The following is a 25,685-nucleotide window of genomic DNA, read 5'->3' on the forward strand; positions in this document are numbered from 1 at the left end:
ATGGTATTTTGTACACTACATTCGTCTTGCTCATGTTGGGTATCGGGTCCTTCGTTCTGGTGAGTTGTTGTCTGAGTGTGGCTAGTCCTTTTGGTTTGTGTGCCGTTATGAGTCCTAGGGGTCGCAGTAGTCTGGCTGTCAATTCCGAGATGCTCCTGATGTATGGTAGTGTGGCTAGTCCCTCGTTCTGTGGTCTTTCTCTTAGGCATCTGTTGATGAAGTTGCGCGGGTATCCGTTTTTGGCGAATACCTTGTATAGGTGTTCCTCTTCTTCTTTTTGCAGTTCTGGTGTACTGCAGTGTGTTGTGGCCCTTTTGAATAGTGTCCTGATGTAGCTTCGTTTGTGTGTGTTGGGGTGGTTACTTTTATAGTTTAGGACTTGGTCTGTGTGTGTGGCTTTCCTGTATACCCTTGTAGTGAATTCTCCGTTCGGTGTTCTCTGTACCATCACGTCTAGGAATGGGAGTTGGTTGTCCTTTTCTTCTTCTTTCGTGAATTGGATTCCTGTGAGTGTGGCGTTGATGAAAACACACTTGTGTGTTTTCTCTATTTCCGTGTTTTTAATGATTACAAACGTGTCATCGACATATCTGACCCAGAGTTTGGGTTGAATTTGTGGTAGGACTGTTTGTTCTAACCTTTGCATAACTGCCTCTGCTATGAGTCCCGAGATTGGTGATCCCATGGGTGTTCCGTTGATTTGTTCGTATATCTGGTTGTTGAATGTTAAGTGTGTTGTGAGGCACAAGTCCAGTAGTTTAAGTATGCCGTCTTTGTTGATAGGTTCAGCGTCCTGTTTTCTGTTCTGTATGTCCAGTAGGTTGGCTATTATTTCTCTGGCTCGGGTTTTGTCAATCGAAGTGAACAGTGCCGTCACAGTTCTTCTTTGTCTATGTGTATATTTCTGATGATGTCCAAGAATTCCTGTGTTGATTGTATAGAGTGTTTAGATCCACTGACCAGGTGTTTCAGTTTCTGTTGTAGTTCTTTGGCTAGTTTGTATGATGGTGTCCCTGGCAGTGATACTATGGGTCTGAGTGGGATGTCTTGTTTGTGTACTTTAGGTATATATATATATGTGTGTGTGTGTGTATATGTATGTATGTATGTATATCTCTGTGTGTGTAAAGCCGGGGGTTTGGTTAGTATTGGTGGGGGGAGGTGGTTACCTTATTCTATTTTACCTCTGTCTTTATAATATTTTGTATTATTATATTTAATTATTATTTGTTGAGGTGGTAATTTTATAGTTATATGTTTATATATGGTATTAACATTACCAAATATATCCAGGTGTTGGCATGGGTGGGGGTAGGGTGCTCACTGTTAACTCTAGCTTTGTATTATATTTGAATTCTCCTCATTTTATTGAGGAGTGCCTGGGTCAAGGGTGGGGCATTGGTTTGGAGAGGATATGATGGACTTTTGGAAAGAAAGTGACACCCTCTGGGAACAAGGGGCAAAATCTCCACTTAAATATGTTTTTTTTTATTCTTTAGAAATAGTTTTTTATTATACTGTTGTGAGTGTATTAGAGAGCCTTCATTTTTGTAAATTTTATATGCTCTATGCTCGGGATGTTCTGGATAGGGTTCCCCCTCCCGAGGGGTCTCGGATTTGCCCAGATGATTATGGCTGATCAGTCGGTTAAGTGGTGCACCTGGAATGTCAAGGGGAATAATTCGCCAGTCAAAAGGAAGAAAATATTATCAAATCTTAAGAAGGAAAGAGTTGATATAGCTCTCCTACAGGAGACACACCAGTCGGATAAAGAACACTTGAAATTATGACAGGGTGGATTTGATCAGGCCTTTTTTTCTTCTTTTAGCTCAAAAAGCAGGGGAGTTGTTATTCTTGTTCGGAAGAATTTCCCTTTCAAAATCCTAAATCAGATAAAAGATGGATCCGGATGATATATTTTGATTAAAGCCCTTATAAATGGAGAGGAATATGGGATTTTAAATTTGTACTGCCCCCCGGCACACCCCTTTAAATTTATAACGGAAGCCTTCTCAAAATTGATGGCTTTTGGTGCCCGTCATACAATTATAGGGGGAGACTTTAATTGTATTATGATCCGGAAATAGATAGGATTCCCAAGAGTACTGCAGGAGTATCTCCCAGATCTAGACAATTGGTGGATCTGAACAAAGAATTAGGATTAGTAGATGTATGGAGATGTCTTCATCCACAGGGCAGAGATTTTTCTTTCTACTCCAATCCACATAAATGCCATACCAGAATCAATATGTTTTTTGCCCCCTCGATTTTTTAAAATTCCGTATCATCCTGTAAAATAGGTAGTATTGAAATTTCTGACCACGCTGCTGTATATATGGAAACTAAGGCGAGGAACAATGGGACATCCCCTCGGCATTTGCGTATGGACCCCTTCCTAATGAAAGATAGTAAATTTGTAAAGTACTTCTCTCAAGAATTTAAAACTTTTTTAGAAATTAATTCAGGTACGGCTAGCAACCCATCAATGATGTGGGAGACCATCAAAGCTTACATGCGAGGTTTGCTCATCTCCTACTCAGCGACCCAGAAAAAATTGAAGGGAGAACAACAGCGTCTGCTTGAAGCTCGCTTAAAAGCAGCTGAAACAGCATACATTGATAGACCTTCTATTATTAAATTGCAAAGGATTACGGCTCTTAGGACAGCTCTAAACACTTTGCTTACCCAAACGGCTAAAAGGGAAATATTATTTGCAAAACAAAGATTATATGAATATGGCGACAAACCGGGTAGATACTTAGCATTTCTTGCAAAGAAAAAAAAAGGCCCCTCGGACTATTACGTCTATCAAGGAAAGTACAGGTATTTTGACTCATGATCATAAAAAGATTAATGCGATCTTTAGAGAATTTTATTCTGAGTTATATAAATCGCAGGATTGTGAAGACAGGACCAGGAGGATGCAGTCATTTTTTAAAAATTTGACCTTTCCGGGCCTAACTCCGGAACAGGTATTGGTCCTAAATGCTCCTCTAACAGTCCAAGAAATACTTGATGCAATTAGGCAACTTCAGAGCGGTAAGGCACCGGGCCCAGATGGTTTTCAAGCTGAATTCTATAAAGAATTCACAGAAATATTGGCTGGTCCACTCCTGGACATGTATAACTATGCATATAGTCAGGGCTGTCTCCCGCCTTCGCTGAAAGAGGCAAATATCTCTCTTATCCTTAAAAAAGGAAAGGATCCAGAAGATTGTACGTCATACAGACCAATATCCTTACTAAATGTAGATTTTAAAATCCTTTCTAAAATGTTAGCATTGAGACTAGAAAGGGTACTGCCACATATTATAAAGGAGGATCAGACGTGGTTTATTAAGGGCCGTAGATCATCCAATAATATTAGAAGGGTTTTGAATATGATTCAAGCCTGTCATCAGGGAAAGATACCAGGAGTAGTGGTTTCATTAGGCACGGAAAAGGCATTTGATAGGGTTGAATGGTCATATTTGTTTTACACATTGGAAAGGTTTGGCGTTGGACAGGTGTTTACCAAATGGGTCTCAACATTGTATAGTGATCCCAAAGCAGTTGTGGTTACCAATGGATTAGGTTCGGATAGCTTCAATGTGGGTAGGGGCCACCGTCAGGGATGTCCTCTCTCGCCATTGTTATTTACGCTAATAATTGAACCAATAGCAGAAGTTATATGAGCTGATCCTAATATAACGGCCCCGAGGATTGGTACAGATAAACATAAAATTACCCTTTATGCAGATGATGTTCTTCTATTCCTCAGCAATCCTCTGATGTCCGTACCTCGCCTAATCCAAGTTATTAATACATTTAGCGCATTCTCAGGCTATAAAATTAATTTTTCAAAATCGGAGGCTATGCCAATGGGTGGCCTTGCTATGATACCCCGCTTAGCGGACGGATCCCTTTTTCCTTTTCGTTGGTCCCTGGAGGCCTTCTTATATTTAGGCATTTTTATTACTCCAGTATTTGGTCAGTTGTATAAGGCTAATTTTGTGCATTTACTGGAAAGGATAAGGCATTTACTGGAAAGGATAAGGCAGGACCTCCAGCTATTCTACCCAACCTTCCAATTTCCTGGTTGGGTAGAATAGCACTAATTAAAATGAATGTCCTGCCCCGTCTCCTATATCTTATGAGAATGCTTCCGGTGATGCTGCCGAGGCTGGCTCTCCGTAAATTATATGGCTGGCTGGGTTCCTTTATCTGGAATCATAGACGGCCCCTCATTAAGCTGAAGAAGCTACAGCTTCCACAGGCAAGGGGAGGATTGGATTTCCCAGATTTTAGGAAATATCAGTTAAGTTCCCTATTAAGTTACATAGCTGATTGGGTCTTGTCTGATCCACAATCAATCTGGTTGGACATCGAGGCCTCTCAAGTAAAATACCCACTTATTAACCTTTTATTTTCAGACAAGAGGAAAATCATTACAGATCATAATACTATAATACTAAACACAATTAAGGCTTGGAATATAATGCAGCAAAAGAGACTATTTTCTATTCTCTCTTTCTGTGCAAGAAAAAATATTTTGGTGAACTGGGTGGCTGAGGGCCCCCCTGGACTTTCAAATTGGCACAGACTAATTATGGAATGTATTCCAATTGACTTCCTTACAAATATGGTGCACCGAAAGACCGAATTATTTTATAAAATATAGCAGCCCTTCTTGAATTACATAAATACAGATATTTCGGCTATCCTAACAAGGGCTTTTATTTAATTGAGATTACAAACCTGGCTGGTCCGGGGCCCCTTAGGAGAGGTATCCCGCACGAATAAGGGTTTTATTACATTTGATGTTAACACATTCCGAGCATGTATGAGAGTTAAATATACACTCTGGTTAGTTGTAGGTTTGATTAGTAGATAGTTGAGTTTTGTTTTTTTTCCTTTTTCGGTATTTTATCTTTTGTTAAATTTTGGCTATTGTATATTTGATTTAATTGTATATCAATGTTTGTATTTGAGAGTTTTGTTTATTTTTGTAAACTTGTAAAAATGTTAAATCTCTAATAAAAATATCTATATATTTAAAAAAATTCATGCCAGAATTGATTGCCACTAGATAGCGCACCCGGCTTGTCACCATGGATCCTGACGGGGAAGAATACACTGGGAACTGTTTCTTAACTCATGATATCCGAGGTTGAAACAAAAGTTGAACGGAATAGAAGAGCGGGAGTGGTATCAGATATGGTTCAAAGCTGAGAAGCCGCATGATCCCAGGAGAAAGTCCCATTGCCCTCATACCGCATTTGCCTCTCCTGCTCCAACTCGTTGCTCAGCTGCTCGAGATCCAAGGAGTCTCCGCGCGCTTCCTCCATCCTCGCTCATGGCCCCGCTTGTTACAGTGGTCACCGTGGAAACGCACCGTCATGTGACTCGCACCCGGAAGTCCCTTGCCTCCTCCCATCTGGGTGAAGTGTACGGTCCCGCGCAATCTCTTAGGAGCTACCATGGACCGGGAGCTATTGTCCGATTCTGCGAAAGAGTACAACAGGATGAAAGTCAATATCGGTAAGAATGCATAATAAGGATCACAGTTATATAATGTTACGTTTCTCTTTTAGATAGTTTATCTGTAATATTTCCTATTCTCAAGAAGGGTTTAAGAATAATATCGACTGACTTTTGTTTATTTACAGACATTGACTGATTGTTTTTTAACTTTTGCTTATAGGGTTCCAACATGTCAACATTTTACTTTCCTATAAATTGTTCACTGTGAGGGACCTAAACTGGACAAGAAAATCCAAATGAGACCTAATCAAGCATGATTTTTGTCATGTTGTATTTACCTCAGCAATACATTCAAATATTCAGTCAACATGTGTAATAACCCTGCATCATTGATCACAAATCTTTTCACAACTTGTGTACAATGATAGACGAGTCTGTCCCTTTAAACTTTACTTCATAACCTTATACAGGTTGTATTGGGCCTAGAAGATTCACCCATATTAAATATAGTCCACCAGATGTAGGCTTGTTTCCCTCATCATATTTAGGTGTCAGTTTTAGTCTGTTTACTCACCCAAAATAAACTCTCAACAACTTTTTGTTATGTCCTTGACCTTCCAGATAATTTCCTCAACACTTTTTTATGCAGATTATTTCAATTAGGAATTAGTGGTCCTAACACTGACTCTGTCCAGGTTCTATTTGTAACTTGTCACCAATCAACTTTCCAAATTTTTGCTTTCCAAAATGCAACCAATTCCCTAATCAAACCTGATATTCTCCTCAAATCACACAAGAGTCTCTCTTATAAATTAGCCTGTTGTATGCCACCGAGCATACAGAGAGTTGTCCAGGAGAGTACTTGTGTTTGGGCTCGGGTACCACCTGTCCCAAAAGTGTGTCCTAACATTTTGAACAGGTTGATTTAAATACATACAACATTGACTAGGTTACCTTCACCCATTGACCCAAGTAACTACCCCCAAAAACATAACCAGGTTGGTAAGAATCTATAGATTCTGCAATAGTTTCTGCAGATTGGAGGGTAACATTTGCAACCATATTGTTTGAGAAAGTGAGGAACTACAAACCAATTAGCTGTTCTTCAGTGGCAAAAATGCAAGAATCTATACAAAGGGTGTAATGACTGAAGACATGGAAAATAATGGATTAGGCAAAATCAGCGTGGACATGTGAAGGCAAAATCATCTCTGATTCTGGGGATTTCTGGAGGAGGACATAATGGATCATCCACTTAGCACATCAGACTGAAGATTGCTGCAAATGCTTAAGTCTGATCTCTTGCTCTGATGTGCTGGGCTCTCTCCTCATCATGGATGGGGAAATTAATGAGCTGCTTCTTCCAGTTCATTGTTTAGTTGTCCACCACTGATGACAGGTTGTGGCAGTACTGAGAACTTAGATCTGATCTGTAGTTGTGAAAATAAAAACATGATGGGGTTTTAATTTCTCCCCAGTGGGTTTGGTGACTGACTTCATTGTCATTGGATGAAATGCTAATTTGAGTTTAACTGTCCATGTTGACTTGGCTGCTGATGGACCAATGACTGCTGTGGCTATTTTAAATGTATGTTTTGGACACTTATGATTATATCTGTCCATATTCAGTCCCAGGTATTAAACTGAACAACATAATTTTGAAATCACTAGTCCATATTTACATTATCATGATAGCATTCTAATAACTTTTGTTGCATTTGCTGAGTTTGATACAAAAAACAGTTTTCTTAGTAACCTTTAAAGTAGTTTACCCTTTGATTTGGCTTTGCATGAGACTTTGGCTGTGTTATAATATGTCCCCATTTAAAACAAATGAATGAGAAAGAAACTGAAGGAGATGATTAAGCTCCTTTAGCTTGCACTGCCGTTCAATAAAATCATGATTAGATTCCTTACAGTGTGGAAACAGGCCCTTCGGCCCAACAAGTCCACACTGACCCTCCGAAGAGTAACCCACCCAGACCCATTTTCCTTTAATGCACCTAACACTATGGGCAATTTAGAATGGCCAATTCACCTGACCGGCACATCTTTGGACTGTTGCAGGAAACCAGAGCACCCAGAGGAAACTCGCACAGACACAGAGAGAATGTGCAAAATCCACACAGTCACCCAAAGCTGGAATTGAGCCTGGGTCCCTGGCGCTGTGAGGCAGCAGTGCTAACCACTGAGCCACTGTGCCACCCCTGTGCCGTGGCTGATCTGTTTGTGTTCTGAATTCCACATTTCCATTTACCTGATAACTATTAGTTACCTTGCCAAACAATAATCTGTTCATCTTTCTTAAAAATATTCGATTACCCAACCTCCATCACATCCTGAGAAGGAGTTCCAAAGTCGAATAACTCTCAAATTCACCTGCTTACTGATGGGAAGGGTGGACGTTTTAATATTTCAAACATTGTTTTAAAATTTAATTCTGCACTTAGCCACAAGAGGAAACGTTTTTTTTCTGTATGCACCTTATCAAGACCATTCAGGATCTTACACATTTTAATCAAGTCACCCTTCGTTCTCTAAACTCTAGTGAAAACCAGCCCAACCTGTTCAACCTATCCCCATAAGACAGGCATGACCAATGTTCCATGTATTGCTTTTCTGCTATGTCCAGAGCTATGCATCAGCATGCCAATCTGTGTGCATGGGGCTTCCCAGGTGAACTGTGCAACTCAGAGATAACATTGACTATAATGTCCTTTTGTGTTGGGGTGTTCTGAGAACTATGTGCTGTATGAGTGTTGATTGTGACGATGCTGCCCCTTTAACAAGGTAATGCTGTCCTTGGCTTTTTTTTTCCAGAGAAGTCTTAAAAAACACAGACTCCAAAAAGTCTGAGGTTGAAGGGTTTCAGGGCCAATTTGATAATAGCTAACAGATACTGCCTCAGGCAGAAGACTTTCAAGTTAAAAATACTTGCCCAATGGAAGGGGGGTGGCCAGTTCTCCCAGCTCAGCTCCTCTGTGGTTTGGTTTGGTTTTTAGTAGTAGAAACTTTACTGGACCCAAAAATGCAGGTCCCTGCTGATCTCTCTCTGACTTGTCTCCTGTAAGACCCTGTGTTTGATTTTACCTTTTGTGCCAAGTTATTCTGTATTCTGTTCTGGCCTGGTCCATAACATGACCAATTGATGTGATTCAAGTCATTACCATCACTTGTAAATGTCACTGTCCTGTTGTCTGAATTCAACTAATCCAGCGTTTTCTTTTCATTATCTGAGGCAGAGGCAGATAGGAGTGATTTGTACAGGAAAAAATAGTTTATTTTCATGTGACGATACAAATTTATACAAAAGATATCTTTCGCTTTCCTGTTCTCACCTTAAATTTCAGTCATTTTTTCCACGTTGCTATGTTTATAATTGGAGAATTGAGGCTACAACAGGGAATAGGAGTTGAAATGTGTGGGACTGGAAGATTAGACAGCATCCGAGGAGCAGGAGAATCAACGTTTCAGGCATAAGCCTTTCATCAGGAATGTTGGGGGGGGGGGGGGGAAGGGGCTGAGAGATAAATAGGAAGGTGAGGGTGGTCCTGGGGAGCAAGGTAGCTGGGAAGGCAATAGGTAGGTGGGGGGGGTGATGGTGGTAGGTCAGAGGGGAAGGTGGAGCGGATAGATGGGAAGGAAGATGGACAGGTCAAGAGGGTGGTGCTGAGTTGGAGGGTTGGATCTGGGATAATGTGGGGTGAGGAGAGATGAGGAAACTGGTGAAATTGACGTTGATGTCATGTGGTTGGAGGGTCCCCAAGGTGGAAAATGAGGACTTCTTCTTCCAGGCGTCAGGTGGCTAGGATTTGATAGTGGAGGAAGCCCAGGACTTGCATATCCTTGGCAGAATGGAAGGGAGAATTGAAGTGGTCAGCCACAGGGTGTTGGGGTTGTTTGGTGAGTGTGTCCCAGAGATGTTCCCTGAAACATTCTGCGAGTTGGCGTCCTGTCTCCCCAATATAGAGGAGACCACATCAAGAGCAATGAATACAGTCGATGAGGTGTTTGGATGTGCAGGAAAATCTGTGCCGATGTGGAAGTCTTCAGTCCATTTTATGAAAGAAGCAGAAATAGTACTCACAACTTAAGCTCCAGAAACTGTCACTCCGCTAGTCAAGCTGTTCCTGTACAGCGACAATCCTGACGTTTACCCAACAGTGAAAAAATTGCCCAGGTATATTTCATGTACACAAAGCAGAATGATCTAGTCCAGCCAATTATTGCTTCATCAGTTTCCTCTCATTTATCAATTAGTGATGCCCAGTTTGGCTTCTGCCAGCCAGAGCATCTTGGTTCCTGACCTCATTGCAACCTTGGTTCAAATATGGATAAAAGAGCTGAATTCTAGAGGCGAAGTGAGAGTGAAAGGCCTTGATATCAAGGTCCCATTTTACCAAGTGTGGCATCAAGAAACTCTCGCAAAACTGGAATAAATGGGAATCGGGGTGAACCCACTCTACTGGTTGTCGTCATATATCTGACACATAGGAAGATAGTTGTGGTTGTTGGAGGTCAGTCATCTCTGTTCCAGCACATCTCTATAGGAGTTCTTCATGGTAGTGTCCTAGGTCAACCCGTCTTTGGCTGCTTCGTCAATGACTTTCCCTCCATCAAAAGGTCAAAGAGGGGGGAATGTTCACCAATGATTGTTCATCATTCATGACTCCTCAGAAACTGAGCGAAAGTGAGGACTACAGATGCTGGAGATCAGAGTCGAGAGTGTGGTGCTAGAAAAGCACAGCAGGTCAGGCAGCAATCCATGTCCAAATGCAGAAAGATTTGAACAATATCATTTGCCCTACACAAATGACAGTCAATGTTCATCTCTATTAAGAGATGATCTAACCATTGTCCCTTGATATTCAGTAATGTTATTATTATTGAATCCCCCCATTATCAACATCCTGGGGGTTACCATTGACCAAAAACAGAACTGGATTCACCATATAAACACAATGGCTACAAGCGCAGGTCAGAGACTGGGAATACTGCAGCAAGTAACATCCCTCCTGACTCCCTAATGCCTGTCCATCATCTACAAGGCATAAGTCAGGAGTATGATGGATGAGTGCAACTCTGACAATACTGAAGAAGCTTGCCACTATCAAAGAGAAATCTGTCCACTTGTTTGTCATCACACCCACAAATATCTACCCCTTCCACTATAAATGATCAGGCGCAGCTGTGCGTACTACCTACAAGATACACACCTTCCAAACCCACAGCCACTTTTATCTAGAAAGACAAGAGCAGCAGATGTATGAGAATAACAGCACCTGCAAATTTCCTTCCAAGCTATTCACTACCCTGACTTTGAAATATATTACTGTTCCTTCATTGTCATTTATCAAAATCCTAAAATTCCCTCTCTTAACAGCAATGTGGGTCTACCTACAACACATGGACTGCCAAGGTTCAAGAAAGTAACTCACCACAACCTTCCAGGTCCCATGAGTAAATTTTTTTTTAAAGTCCAAACTGTTGTGCCTCTCTTGAATATGAATGTCATCAGAGTTCAAAAGGAAATCAACGTTTACAAAGCAACTTAGTATTTTTTTGAGTGAGTTCCCTTAAGTAATGCCTATTTTTGAGAGGTAACATTGTAATATGTAATTTTCATTAGTCTTCAGCTGATCCTTCTGAAGATGAACAATTGTTCTTTTTGCTCATTAAAATTACCTCATACTGAATACCCTATTCAGTACTCTTCTACGGTCTCAAACCTTCCTCCTGCAGTTAGACTTTGTTCTGCTCATGAACCATTGGTGGAATTTCAATGCAGCAAATATTGAGACCTCCATTTAAAAGAGCAATTTAATGGAACATTGTTGCTCCTTTATTGAATTCCAAGAATTCAATTAAATGATAGAATCTGCAGTATTGAATGTGTGCCTTTTGTGATGTGATGTACGCCCTGCTGGGAATTATATTACAGGTACTTGACAAATAATGAATTCCATCCTGCATTTACTGCCCAAAATATTAGCTGACTGTTTTGTGCGGTCATTATATTGTTCTATGTACTAAATTTCTTTAGTATAATATACACCTTCACTAAGCTGTTCTTCTGATAAATAAGTCTTACCTAGCACCTGTGTGGATATACAGTAAGTAGCAAACATGTAAAGTAAAACTTTTCATCCTGAGTTGACAGTCTCATAAAATCTTTACATGAGACATAATTATTACAAGGATCTCTCGCTCTCTCTTTCATGTTTGTAATTAACATAACACTGGCGTATTATATAAAAATGAGGACGTGGTGTAAGACATTAAAATGAATTATTCCCATATCTCCTGACCTAGTTATCTCCTGCCGCCTTAACTTCATCTGAAAATTGCAGTTTAATCTCCCTACTTAAACAAAGAAATGAGGAACAGAAGTAAGCCTTTGAGGCAATTCTTCAATTCAGTATATTCATGGCTGATTATCTTTTCCACATACCCTTTAATCCCTTTAACCCTAAGAAAAATAGCTTCTAGTGGCAAACATTTCCATAGACTCATTACTCTTTGGGGCAGAAATTTCTCCTCATCTCAGTCCATTATCCTTAGACTGTGACTCCGGTTCATTGGAAACATCCTTCCTGTGTTTCCCTTATTCTAGTTCTGATAGAATTTTATAGGTTTCTCTGAGACTTTTTCCCTTCACTGCCCCATTCTTTTAAACTCCAGTGAGTATTGGACTATAAGACCATAAGATTTTAGGCGCAAAATTAGACCATTCAATCTTTCAAGTCTGCTCTGCCACTTGATCATGGCTGTAATGATTCTCAACCCTATTCTCTTGCCTCTTCCCATAACCCTTGATCACTAACCAATCAAAAATCAATCTCTGTCTTAAATGCACTCAATGACTTGGCCTCCACAGCCTTCTGTAGTGACAAGATTCACGGTCCTCTGGCTGGAGAAATTCCTCTTCATCTCAGTTCTAAAACGTCGACCCTGAGGCTATGCCTTTCTTTGTAGATGTTGCTTTGAGATGCTTATGAAGTGTATGGATTTTTTTGTTGCTTGTTATGCTATCTTTTTCTAGACTAGTATGAGGCATTTGGAGGCAGCCATAGAAGTTGAAGACAAATCTTTAATGGAGTCAAAAGAGAAAATGCTGGAAAATCTCAGCAGGTCTGGCAGCATCTGTAAGGAAAGAAAAGAGCTGACATTTCGAGGCTAACTGACCCTTTGTCAAAGCTTTGACAAAGGGTCAGTTAAACTCGAAACGTCAGCTCTTTTCTCTCCTTACAGATGCTGCCAGACCTGCTGAGATTTTCCAGTATTTTCTCTTTTGGCTTCAGATTCCAGCTTTCGCAGTAATTTGCTTTTATACTTTAATGGGGTCATCTTCTTACTGCAGCTACATGAACTTTTCACTGCATTTTAAAGAACTAAGATGGATGCTCCATCATGTGACACTGCATCACTTCTAGCGATGGCCTAACCATTCATATAACCACATATTTAAGTTATATTGTTCTAACCAGTCCAGTTTTCTTTGTACCCCTGTCCTTCCATCTCAGAAAACAGTCAGATAAAGCTTTGTTGCACGCTATCCATAGCTAGAACATTCTTCATCAGACGAGATCAAGGTATACACACACACTTTTCCCAGGTGCGGTATCACATTTATCAGAATGTATGAAATATAAGCTATACAGGTAAACAATCTTCGAGCCTGCTCTACCAACCAGTACCATCACGGGTTTAGATTAGATTACTTACAGCGTGGAAACAGGCCCTTCGGCCCAACAAGTCCACACTGATCCTCCGAAGAGCAACCCACCCAGACCCATTCCCCTACATTTACCCATTCACCTAACACTACGGGCAATTTAGCATGGCCAGTTTACCTGACCTGCACATCTTTGTGACTGTGGGAGGAAACCGGAGCACCCAGAGAAAACCCACGCAGACACGGGGAAATGTGCAAACTCCACGCAGACTGTTGCCTGAGGCGGGAATTGAACCCAGGTCTCTGGTGCTTGAGGCAGCAGCGCTAACCACTGTGCCACCGTGCCGCGTTATCTTCCATTTCAACAGCTAAGGAGATTGATGAGCAATATTAAAGATTTTATACCAAATTTTAAAATTTCAGATTCCTGTCTTTGCACTTACAGTGAAACTGCTGATGTAAAGTTGTTCTGTAATTAGACCATCTTCTCAGATGGGGTGCTCTAATACCTCTCCTCCAGAAGATTACACTTGGTTTAGCTTCCCCTTGTGTAATACAATGGAATATAGTAAGTATTATAGCTTTAAAGAAACTATAATGATATTATGTTATTTATATTGCAGAAAAACTTACTGAACAATCTTCTGAGTTGGCCATATATCAGAAAAAAATGGTGGAACACAATGCAGTACTTAAAAATCTCTGCCAGAATTTCAATCAGGTAATCTGAAACTGCAAATAGTTTTGTTTGGGCAGCCTTCCTATTTGGGGAACTAAATGTTAGCCACAAGTGATCCTGATCAGCTGCAGACCTTTTTTGTTCATACATTACTTCAACAATTTGCCTTGTCAAACTATTGGGCATAATGCTGCTATTTCTGACAACTGACATTTTGGAGGTATTTATAAAATAAGTTATGAATCTAGCCTCAGCTATTCCTAGGTTAAAAACAATGACTGCAGATGCTGGAAACCAGATTCTGGATTAGTGGTGCTGGAAGAGCACAGCAGTTCAGGCAGCATCCAAGGAGCTTCGAAATCAGCTATTCCTATCCAACTTCAACACACAATTTCAAACACTTCAGGAATTTATTTTTAAATGCCCACATTGCTGACAGAACTAGTACTGTGAACAAACTTCCATATTTCTGACTTTGTTGTTCAACAACTAGTGAGACTGACCTAACCCTTGCTATTCCTCAGCTGAATCTAAACTGATCTCAGACGGACCATTTCTCTATTTAAATATTTGCACTGTGATACTATCTGTACTTAATACGACAACTCTTCCCTCATTTTCTATCTTATTCCACATGATTTTTTTATATCTAAAAGCATTTATCAAATTTGAACATGCTTGAGACAGGGTATTTGCTATTTTATGATTTTCTAATTTAGTAATTTATACTTCTTTACTTGATAATTAACTTTCTCGTATGCATTTTATTCAGTAGGGTAAGGACTTTGACTGGACCAACATTTGTTGCCCATTCCCCATTTCACCTTGAGAGAATGGTAGTAAGCTGCCTTCTTGAACCATTGCAGTCCATTTAGTGTTGGTATGCCCACAATGCTGTACGGGAAGGAATTCTATAATTTTAACCCAGTGTCACTGAAGGAATGGTGATATTTCCAAGTAGAGATGGTGAATTGCTTGCAGGTGATCTTTAAGGTGTTGGTGTTCCCATGTATCTGCTGCCCTCTAGATGGTAGTGGTTTTAGGTTTGGAAAAAGCAGTGTATGGTATCTTTGTGAATTTGTGCTGTGCATCTTGTAGATGGTATGTACAGAAATATACTGTGTGTCATTGATGGAGACAAGGTTTTCAAAGTCAGCAAATGAATTACTCGCCATGGGATTACAGCCTCTGACCTGCTCTGTAGTATTTATATGGCAGATCCAGTTCAATTCCTGGTCAGTGGTAACCTTCAGGCTGTTAGTAGTGGGGGAGTTGGTGATGAAACTGCCATTGAATGCCAAGGAGTAACTGTTATGATTGTCTCACAGTTGAAGATCATTATTGCCTGGAACTTGTGTGGTGTGAATGTTACTTTCCACTTGTGTCTGCGCAAGCCTGAATATCAACCAGACCTTGACGCTTTAGAACATGGACTGCTTCAGTCTATGAGGAGTTATGAATGGTGCTGATCATTGTTGATTCATCAGTGAATATCCCCATTTCTGACCTTATGATAGAGGGAAGGTTGCTGATGAAGCAACTGAAGATGTTTGGACCTGGGACACTGAAGAACTCCTGCAGAGATATCCTGGAGCTGAGATGGGTGAATCCTGACAACCACAACCACCTTCCTATGTGCCAATCAGTGGAGAGTTTTCCCACCAATTCCTCGAAGTTCTAGTTTTGCTAGGCTTCCTTGATGCCACATTTAATCAATTGTGGCCGTAATGTGTGGTGCAGTACTTGCTCTCTCCCATCGTCTAGAGTTCAACTGTTTTGTCCATGTTTGAACCAAAACTACGGTAAGGTTCAACATAAGGCTAGCTGTTTGTCAGGATGTCCAAGAATGTAGGGAAGCTGTGAAGAAGGTAGCACTGACAGGGAATACTTGCGGACACAGAGATGGGTTCAAGTACGTATACTTCAACGCAAGGAGTATCAGAAATAAGGTGGGTGAACTTAAGGCATGGATTGGTACGTGGGACTACGATGTTGTGGCCATCATGGAAACGTGGATAGAAGAGGGACAGGAATGGTTGTTGGAGGTTCCTGGTTACAGATGTTTCAGTAAGATTAGGGAGGGTGGTAAAAAAGGAGGGGGGGTGGCGTTGCTAATTAGAAATGGTATAACGGCTGCAGAAAGGCAGTTTGAGGGGGATCTGCCTTTGGAGGTAGTATGGGCTGAAGTCAGAAATAGGAAAGGTGCAGTCACCTCGTTGGGTGTTTACTATAGGCCCCCCAATAGCAGCAGAGATGTGGAGAAACAGATTGGGAAACAGATTTCGGAAAGGTGCAGAAGCCACAGGGTAGTAGTCATGGGCGATTTCAACTTCCCAAATATTGATTGGAAGCTCTTTAGGTCAAGTAGATTGGATGGGGCGGTGTTTGTGCAGTGTGTACAGGAAGCTTTTTTAACTCCGTATGTAGATTGTCCGACCAGAGGGGAGGCCATATTGGATTTGGTACTCAGTAATGAACCGGGACAAGTGATGGGCTTGTTAGTGGGTGAACATTTTGGTGATGGTGACCACAATTCTGTGACTTTCACCTTGGTTATGGAGAGAGATAGGTGCGTGCAACAGGGTAGGTTTTACAATTGGGGGAAGGTAATTACGATGCTGTAAGACAGGATCTGAGGAGCATAAGTTGGGAGCATAGGCTATCGGGGAAGGATGTCATGGAAATGTGGAACTTTTTCAAGGAACAGATACGACTTGTCCTTGATATGTATGTACCTGTCAGACAGGAAAGAAATGGTCGTGTGAGGGAACCTTGGTTGACGAGGGAGGTTGAATGTCTTGTAAAGAGGAAGAAGAACGCTTACATAAGGTTGAGGAAACAGGGTTCAGACAGAGCAGTGGAGGGATACAGGATAGCCAGAAGGGACCTGAAGAAAGGGATTAGGAGAGCTAAGAGAGGGCATGAAAAATCTTTGGCGGATAGGATCAAGGATAACCCAAAGGCATTCTATGCGTATGTGAGAAACATGAGAATGACGAGAACGAGGGTAGGTCCGATTAAGGACAGTAGAGGGAGACTGTGTATTGAGTCGGAAGAGATAGGAGAGGTCTTGAATGAGTACTTTTCTTCAGTATTTACGAACGAGAGGGACCGTATTGTTGAAGAGGAGAGTGTGAAACGAACTGGTAAGCTAGAGGAGATACTTGTTAGGAAGGAAGATGTGTTGGACATTTTGAACAACTTGAGGATAGACAAGTCCCCCGGGCCTGACGGGATATATCCTAGGATTATGTGGGAAGCAAGAGAGGAAATTGCAGTACCGTTGGCAATGATCTTTTCATCTTCACTGTCAACAGGGGTGGTACCAGGGGACTGGAGAGTGGCGAATGTTGTGCCCCTGTTCAAAAAAGGGAATAGGGATAACCCCGGGAATTACAGGCCAGTTAGTCTTACTTCGGTGGTAGGCAAAGTAATGGAAAGGGTACTGAGGGATAGGATTTATGAATATCTGTAAAGACACTGCTTGATTAGGGACAGCCAGCACGGATTTGTGAAGGGTAGGTCTTGTCTTACAAGTCTTATTGAATTCTTTGAGGAGGTGACCAAGCATGTGGATGAGGGTAGAGCAGTGGATGTAGTATACATGGATTTTAATAAGGCATTTCATAAGGTTCCCCATGGTAGGCTTATGCGGAAAGTCAGGAGGCATGGGATTGAGGGACATTTGGCCAATTGGATAGAAAACTGGCTAACCGGTCGAAGTCAGAGAGTGGTGGTAGATGGTAAATATTTAGCCTGGAGCCCAGTTACAAGTGGAGTTCCACAGGGATCAGTTCTGGGTCCTCTGCTGTTTGTAATTTTTATTAATGACTTGGATGAGGGAGTCGAAGGGTGGGTCAGTAAATTTGCAGATGATACGAAGATTGGTGGAGTTGTGGATAGTGAGGAGGGCTGCAAAAGGACTTAGATATGATGCAGAGCTGGGCTGAGGAGTGGCAGATGGAGTTCAACCCTGCCAAGTGTGAGGTTGTCCATTTTGGAAAGACAAATAAGAATGCGGAATACAGGGTTTACGGTAGGGTTCTTACTGAGGTGGAGGAACAGAGGGATCTTGGGGTCTATGTTCATAGATCTTTGAAAGTTGCCACTCAGGTGGATAGAGCTTGTAAGAAGGCCTATGGTGTATTAGCGTTCATTAGCAGAGGGATTGAATTCAAGAGTCGTGAAGTGATGTTGCAACTGTACAGGACTTTGGTTAGGCCACATTTGGAGTACTGTGTGCACTTCTGGTCGCCTCACTTTAGAAAAGATGTGGAAGCTTTGGAGAGGGTGCAGAGAAGATTTACCAGGATGTTGCCTGGAATGGAGAATAGGTCGTACGAGGATAGGTTGAGAGTGGTAGGCCTTTTCTCATTGGAACGGCGAAGGATGAGGGTTGGCTTGATAGAGGTTTATAAGATGATCAGAGGAATAGATAGAGTAGACAGTCAGAAACTTTTTCCCCAGGTACAACAGAGTGTTACAAGGGGACATAAATTTAAGGTGAAGAGTGGAAGGTATAGGGGAGATGTCAGGGGTGGGTTCTTTACCCAGAGAGTGGTGGGGGCATGGAATGCACTGCCTGTGGGAGTGGTAGAGTCAGAATCTTTGGTGACCTTTAAGCGGCAATTGGATAGGTACATGGATAGGTGCTTAAGCTAGGACAAATGTTCGGCATAACATCGTGGGCCGAAGGTCCTGTTCTGTGCTGTATTGTTCTATGTTTTATGTAAGAAGCCCTGGGATGGGTATCACTGAGGAAGTTGTTGCTGAGCAACTGCTGCTTGGTAAAACTGTTAATGACATCCATCATATTTTACTGATTATCGAGAGTAAATTAACCAAGCTGTATCTGGCTGGACTAGAATTGTCCTTTTTTTTCACATACTGGTCATACTTAGGCGATTTTGCCATGTAGATGAGAGTGTTGCAGCTGTACTAGAATAGCTTTTGGAGGGGGAGGGGAGCGGGGGTTCACAACAAGATTTGGAACAAGTCTATTATTTTGACCGAACACCAAGGTGGTGGTGCTCCTTTCCACCTGCTGCCCTTGTCCTTCTACATGGAAGTGATTGTGGGATGTCTGAAAAAGGCTGAGATGGATCATGTACTGACAGTTCTGGTTAAAGATTGGTCCAACCGCTGTATACCGTTTATGTGCTGATCCCCCCCCCCCCCCCCCCATCATCAAGGATGGAGATATTTCTGGAGCATTCTCCTCCAGTGAGTTATTTAATTGACACAACTGTTTTTATACAACTGAATGTGGTAGAACTGCAGAGCTTGGATCTGATCTGTCCAGTTTGGAATCATTTAGTTCTATCACTTGTGCTTATGCTGATTGGCATTTAGGTAGTCCTGTTTTGTAGCTTCACCAGGTTGATGCCTCATCTTTGCATATGTCTTGTTTTGTTCCTGACATGCCCTCCTGCGCTCTTTGTTGAACCATCTCCTGTTTGATAATAATGCGAAAATGGGGGATATGCTGGGCCTTAGGTTGCACATTTTGTTGGAGTACAGTTCTGCTTCTACTAAAGGCCCATATTGTCTCATTAAAGCTCAGTTGTGGGTCTGGGTCTTTTCAAAATCTGTCCCTTTCTGCAGTGGTAGTTCCACAGAACATGATGATAGGTATCCTTAATGTGAATATTGGATTTCAATTCTGTACAGTAACCTCTCTGACTAATACTGTCATGGATGTATAGCTCTGCAGCAGGCAGTATTGAGGATGTTTCTGTACTATCTGATGTAGACCTGATCAAGCAGCTATATGCTTTAGGATTCAACCAGCTCAATCAGTATTGGTGGTGCTGAGCCAGTATTGGTGATGGATATTGAAGTCCCCAATCCAGAGTACAAATGTGTGTCTTTACCACCACTGTGCTTCCTTCAAATGGTGCTCAACATGGATAAGTACTGCTTCATCAGCCAAGTGCTGGTGACACATGGTAATTAGCATGTTTCCTTTTCCATGTTTGAACTGATGCCATGAGAATTCATAGGATCCAGACTCAATGTTGATGATTACAAGACAACACCCTCATGACATGTGGCTATGCCACCTCTGGGTCTATCCTGTTGGTGATGGTGTCTAGGACAAGGTCTCTAGGATATAATTCCATGAGTACGATTGTCACGCTGTTGCTGTTTTTGTTTCTGGTGCTATTGTTCAGTGTTCAATTGTCTATCCCATTTCCTGTTTTTTAATCTCTTTTTATACAACCAACTGGCTTGCTCGGCCATTTCAGAGGCAGTTAAGAGTTAACCACATTGCTTAGGGTCTGATGCATTTAGACCAAAACAGGTAAGAACAGCAAATTTCCTTCCCTAAAGGCCACTTAGAAAATCAGATGAGTTTTTACAGCATCCAGAATGGTTTCATGGACATCATTAGACTTTTAACTCCAGATTATTTGTTTTAATTCAAATTCAACCATCTGCCATGGCTGGGATTTGAACACAGGAGACCACCTGCATCTCTGGATAACTAGTTCAGTGACATTCCCACTATTCAATCACCTTCTGTAATTCCATATTAAGTCCTACAGGGATTATAGAATTCTGTGTTTAAACAGCATATTGCTTTGATCACTGTTTATTGATGGCCATATCCATTGGGTCTTAGAGCTTAGCAATTCAACTTGACTAACTTTTTTTTGATGTTTGCTCAGATGAAAAACAAAGTGGCTTATAAATTTTTCACAAGACTGACATATTTCAAAACAGCTGTAGGTGTAAGCTTGTTATTTCTTCATATTATTAAAACTTGAAGTAGACTTTTATAAATGGGAATACATTTGTTCACCTTTACAGTTACTTAACTTCAGCAATCTTGCTCACTTTTGTAAAAAAATAACTGTCATTCTAATTTATCTTTCTTCTCAGTTTGGACATTAAACATTGACTGCCCAATATTTAGTATATCTCCTGATTACTTAGTTACTCAGGACTACATCTAGCAAAAGCTTTACTTCTGCTGCCATTTAGAATCAGAGAGTCATAGAGATGTACAGCATGGAAACAGACCCTTCGATCCAACTCGTCCATGCCGACCAGATATCCCAACCCAATCTAGTCCCACCTGCCAGCACCCAGCCCATATCCCTCCAAACCCTTCCTTAAAAGATGCCTTTTAAATGTTGCAATTGTATTAGCCTCCACCACTTCCTCTGGCAGCTCATTCCATACACGTACCACCCTCTGTGTGAAAACGTTGCCCCTTAGGTCTCTTTTATATCTTCCCTCTCTTGCCCTAAACCTAGACTCCCCCACTCCAGGGAAGAGACTTTGTCTATTTATCCTATCCATGCCCCTCATGATTTATAAACCTCTATAAGGTCACTCCTCAGCCTCCAACGCTCCAGGGAAAACAGCCCCAACCTGTTCAACCTCTCCCTATAGTTCAAAACCTCCAACCTTGGCAACGTCCTTGTAAATCTTTTCTGAACCCTTTCAAGTTTCACACCTGCTTCAGGAAGGAGAACTGCACAATTCTTAGAAATTCCATTCCTTTTCTTAGTTTACTCCTCAATCCTCATGAGAACAATACTATATGTTAATTATTCCTACTCCATTCTGAATCGTCAAACTTCCTATCTGGTACAGCCAGAATGGAATGAGTTATCTCTGTCAGTATTGTATCATTCTGTGAATCCATTTCCTTTCTGCAGTTGGGTGGAGTGGTGGCTCTATACTACAGCCTTAATGATTACTGAATTGTTAGCATTCTTGCCAGAGCTAGAAGGTTGTGAACTCAAGCTCTTCTTTGAGGAATTGTGTGCATAAATCTAGGCTGATACTCCTGTGTGTACTAAGGGAGTTCCAGGTGCCAACTATTTAATTAAGACTCCATCTACCCTCGTACAGATGTAAAAGATCCAACAATAATTGTAAAGAGCAGCAGGAATGTCTGCCAATGTGTTAGCTTATTTTTGCTTCTCAATTAACACCTGTCTTTTTAACTTGTCCTTTTTTTGGAGGTAATATTTGTCATTAAGATGCTAGTTGATCACACTTCAACATCCACCATCCTATTTAGATTTGGTGGATGTTTTTGGAGCTAGATGTCCTTCCAATTTATCCAGGCTGGGGACCAGTATTAATGCATGCTGGCTTGTCTGTGCCAGTGGCTGGGGTCTTCCATTGCTAACAAGCCCAAGAGGGGAACTTGACTCGGAGTATTCTGGTTTATAAACTGTGGTGATACTGTACAAGCTATAGTTCTTCCTTATCTATCACTTAAACCAAAACAAGTTCTGGTCGCCCTATTATAGAAAGAGTACAGAAAAGATTTACTAGAATGCTACCTGCACTGCAAGGTTTGAGTTATGAGGAGAGGTTGGATAGGCTTGGACTTTTTTCCCTGGAGGGGTAACCATATAGAGGTCTATAAAATCATGAGAGGCATAGATAAGGTAGATAGCCAACAGTTTTTCCTCATGGTTGGCAAGTCTAAAACTAGAGGGCATACCTTTAAGTTGACAGGAGAGAGATATGAAAGTGTCTTGGGGGGGCAGGGGGGGCACTTCCTTTCAAACAAATAGTGGTGGTTGTCAGGAACGGGCTGCAAGAGGTAGTGATGGAAGCAAGTAGAATTTTATCATTTAAGAAACACTTAGATAGGCAAATGGATGAATAGGTATGGAGGGAAATGGACCAAATGCAGGCATATAGGACTAGTTCAATTGTGCAAACTTGGCGACGTGGGTAAGTTGGGCCAAAGGACCTGTTTCCATGCTGTAGACCTCTGACTCTAAATGCTAGAGAATTTTAGCAGCAAGCCTGGCAACATCTGTGGAGAAAGAAACAAAATTAATGTTTTAAATCACAGTATAACTGTTCATTAGAACAGGCTTAAGACTCCATCTCCCCTCTAATAGATGTAAACGCTTCAAACATCTGTCAACATGTTAGCAAAACCTGCCTGTCAACTAATGCCACTTCTCTATTTGCTTTTCTTTCTTTCAGGTAATGTGAGGTCCATCAATTCCCACACAACAGACCTAAACAAGAAGACATAACACACCCAGAGACTCTAGCCACCCTGCCATACATCAAAGACATCTCAGAGATGACAACCAGATTACTCCAGCCCCTCTGCATCATGGTAGCCCACAAACCTACCATCACACTGAAACAGCTCCTGATGAATTTAAAAGACTCCATACCAACAACCAGCAGGATATATACAAACCGTCTTATACAAAATACTCTGTAAGGCCTGACATTCAACCCCGAACTCCATTAATAAACACATAGATTTACCCCATTTACCAACCTCTCAGAAACAGAATCGGAAATGATATCACCCACCACAACAAACCAAGACAGATAAATAGCAAGTGGGATGGAACACCAATGCTTCTCCAGAGGCTCACTGATGATGTTGCCAAGCATGGTGACAAAACATCTGCGAACAAATTTACAACCTGATCCATAACCCAAGCTACAAATCTTCCCCAAAATCTCAAGTCTTGTGTAAATTACTTTTCATTATTTATTATAGTTCTACAGCCATGCCTGTAGAATTGCCATGACTTGTCTTGGTTATCAACCTATTAGATTTTTCCAATACTCTTTGTAGTCTGTCTTTTCTCCTATCCTCATTTGAGAATTGAGCCAAGAACTTCCATTGCATTGGTCCACATGTATCGATGAAGTATTGCAGCTTACCAAGAGACTTGAACCTGAAGCTTCTGGCCCAGAGGTTGGGATGCTACCACTGTAGCAGATGATCTTAGCTCTCTATCCGAAAAGCTGAAGAATACTAATGTCACATGGAATAGTCTTACTCCGAGCATCGTTACATGAATGTGATCTTGTAAATGTAGTGCAGTTCAACAACTAAAGCAAATTAAGCTTTTATCTCTTTATAGGTACAGTTGAGACTGGAACGTGTAGCAGCCGTGAAGCCTGGTATCACAGGACTGAACCAGTAGTTTGTGGGAAAAATATTCCTTCAATGCAATGAAAACCAGCATTTACAATCTTGAATAGATTGGATTATTGAGATTTTGAGTATAGTTCTGTTTATTTAATGAGTGAACTTTTTTTCCCAATTTGTGTTACTCAATTGTGGGTTATTTTTCTCCGTGAAATAAAGACATGAATGTGTTGTTTTGATTTTTTTCACATTTGTATATTTAAAACAACTTCAGCATACACAGATTATGAATAACTTTCCAATACAGTCTTATTCTTTCATGGGATGTAGATGCCAGTGGCAAGGATAGCATTTGTGCCTATCCTTTTGGATATGGAGGAGGAAAAAAAATGTTCTATGAAAAGGGAAGAAATTTTAACAATACCGTACCACTTGAAGCAAGAGTGCAGAATACCTAACCAACATTTTGCATACATCTGAGATGTTATTGAATATTCCCTTCATCTGTTTTCACAAATACATTATGGACAAAAAGGTAACTAGGGAGAGAATAGGGCTCCTCAAAGATCAGCCAGGTGGCCTTTGTGTGGAGCCGCAGGAGATGGGGCAGATACTAAACGAGTATATTGCATCAGTATTTACTGTGGGAAAAAGACATGGAAAATATAGAATATAGGGAAGTAGATGGTGACATCTTGAAAAATGTCCACATTACAGAGCAGGAAGTGCTGGATGTCTTGAAAAGCATAAAAGTGGATAAATCCCAAGGACCTAATCTTTGGGAATCGAGGGAAGTATTGCTGGGCCTCTTCCTGAGATATTTGTATCATCGATAGTCACAGGTGAGGTGCCAGAAGACTGGAGGTTGGCTAACGTGGTGCCAATGTTTAATAAAGGTGGTAAGAACAAGCCAGGGAACTATAGTGAGCCTGACATCAATGGTGGGCAAGTTGTTGGAGAGAATCCTGAGGGACAGGATGTACACGTATTTGGAAAGGCAAGGACTGATTAGGGATAGTTAATGTGTCTTTGTGCATGGGAAATCATGCCTCACAAACTTGATTGAGTTTTTTGAAGAAGTAACAAAGAGGATTGAGGAGGGCAGAGCGGCAGATGTAATCTATATGGATTTCAGTAAGGCATTTGACAAGGTTCCATTTGGCAGACTGGTGAGCAATTGGATAGAGAACTGGCTAAGGTAGAAGACAGAAGGTTGTTTTTCAGGCTGAAGGCCTGGGACCAGTGGAGTGCCACAAGGATTGGTGCTGGGTCCACTATTTCTCATCATTTATATAAATGATTTGGAAGTGAGTATAAGAGATTTGGTTAGTAACTTTGCTGATGACACCAAATTTGGAGGTATAGTGGACCGCAAAGAAGGTTACCTCAGAACAGGATCTTGATCAGATGAGCCAATGGACTGATAAGTGGAGATGGAATTTAATTTTGATAAATGTGAGGTGCTGCATTTTGGGAAAGCAAATCTTAGCAGGACTTATACACTTAATGGTAAGGTCCTTGGGAGTGTTGCTGAACAAAGAGACCTTGGAGTGCAGGTTCATAGCTCCTTGAAAGTGGAGTCGCAAGTAGATAGGATAGTGAAGATGATGTTCTTTATTGGTAAGCTTTCCTTTATTGGTAAGAGTATTGAGTACAGGGAGGTCATGCTGCGGCTGTACAGGACATTGGTTAGGCCACTGTTGGAATATTGCATGTGATTCTGGTCTCCTTCCTTTCGGAAAGATGTTGTGAAACTTGAAAGGATTCAGAAAAGATTTACAAGAATGTTGCCAGAGTTGGAGGATTTGTAATGTAGGGAGAGGCTGAACAGGCTGGGGCTGTTTTCCCTGGAGCATCAGAGGCTGAGGGGGTGATCTTACAGAGGTTTATAAAATCACGAGGGGCATAAATAGGGTAAATAGGCAAAGTCTTTTCCCTGGGATGGGGGAAGTCTAGAACTAGAGAGCATAGGTTTAGGGTGAGAG

General features: G+C 41.3%; 1 protein-coding gene and 1 long non-coding RNA gene across 2 annotated transcripts in view; one reads left to right on the plus strand and one right to left on the minus strand.

Moving 5' to 3' along the window:
- ccdc169 (coiled-coil domain containing 169) overlaps positions 1-5,474 on the minus strand; it is a 72,269-nt gene extending 66,795 nt beyond the window's left edge. The window contains exon 1 of the mRNA XM_043692074.2: positions 5,254-5,474. Coding sequence (XP_043548009.1) covers positions 5,254-5,327 — 74 coding nt within the window. The 5' untranslated portion in view covers positions 5,328-5,474. The remainder of the gene's footprint in view (positions 1-5,253) is intronic.
- LOC148149827 (uncharacterized) lies at positions 5,382-23,931 on the plus strand. The gene is made up of 3 exons (XR_015757465.1): positions 5,382-5,520; positions 13,762-13,859; positions 23,693-23,931. It is a non-coding gene; the product is annotated as an uncharacterized LOC148149827 (long non-coding RNA).
- The last annotated feature ends 1,754 nt before the right edge of the window (positions 23,932-25,685 follow it).

The sequence above is a fragment of the Chiloscyllium plagiosum genome, unplaced genomic scaffold (assembly GCF_037043375.1).
Source record: "Chiloscyllium plagiosum isolate Xiang-an unplaced genomic scaffold, Cpla_swu_hap1 HiC_scaffold_6, whole genome shotgun sequence".
Classification (NCBI taxonomy): domain Eukaryota; kingdom Metazoa; phylum Chordata; class Chondrichthyes; order Orectolobiformes; family Hemiscylliidae; genus Chiloscyllium; species Chiloscyllium plagiosum.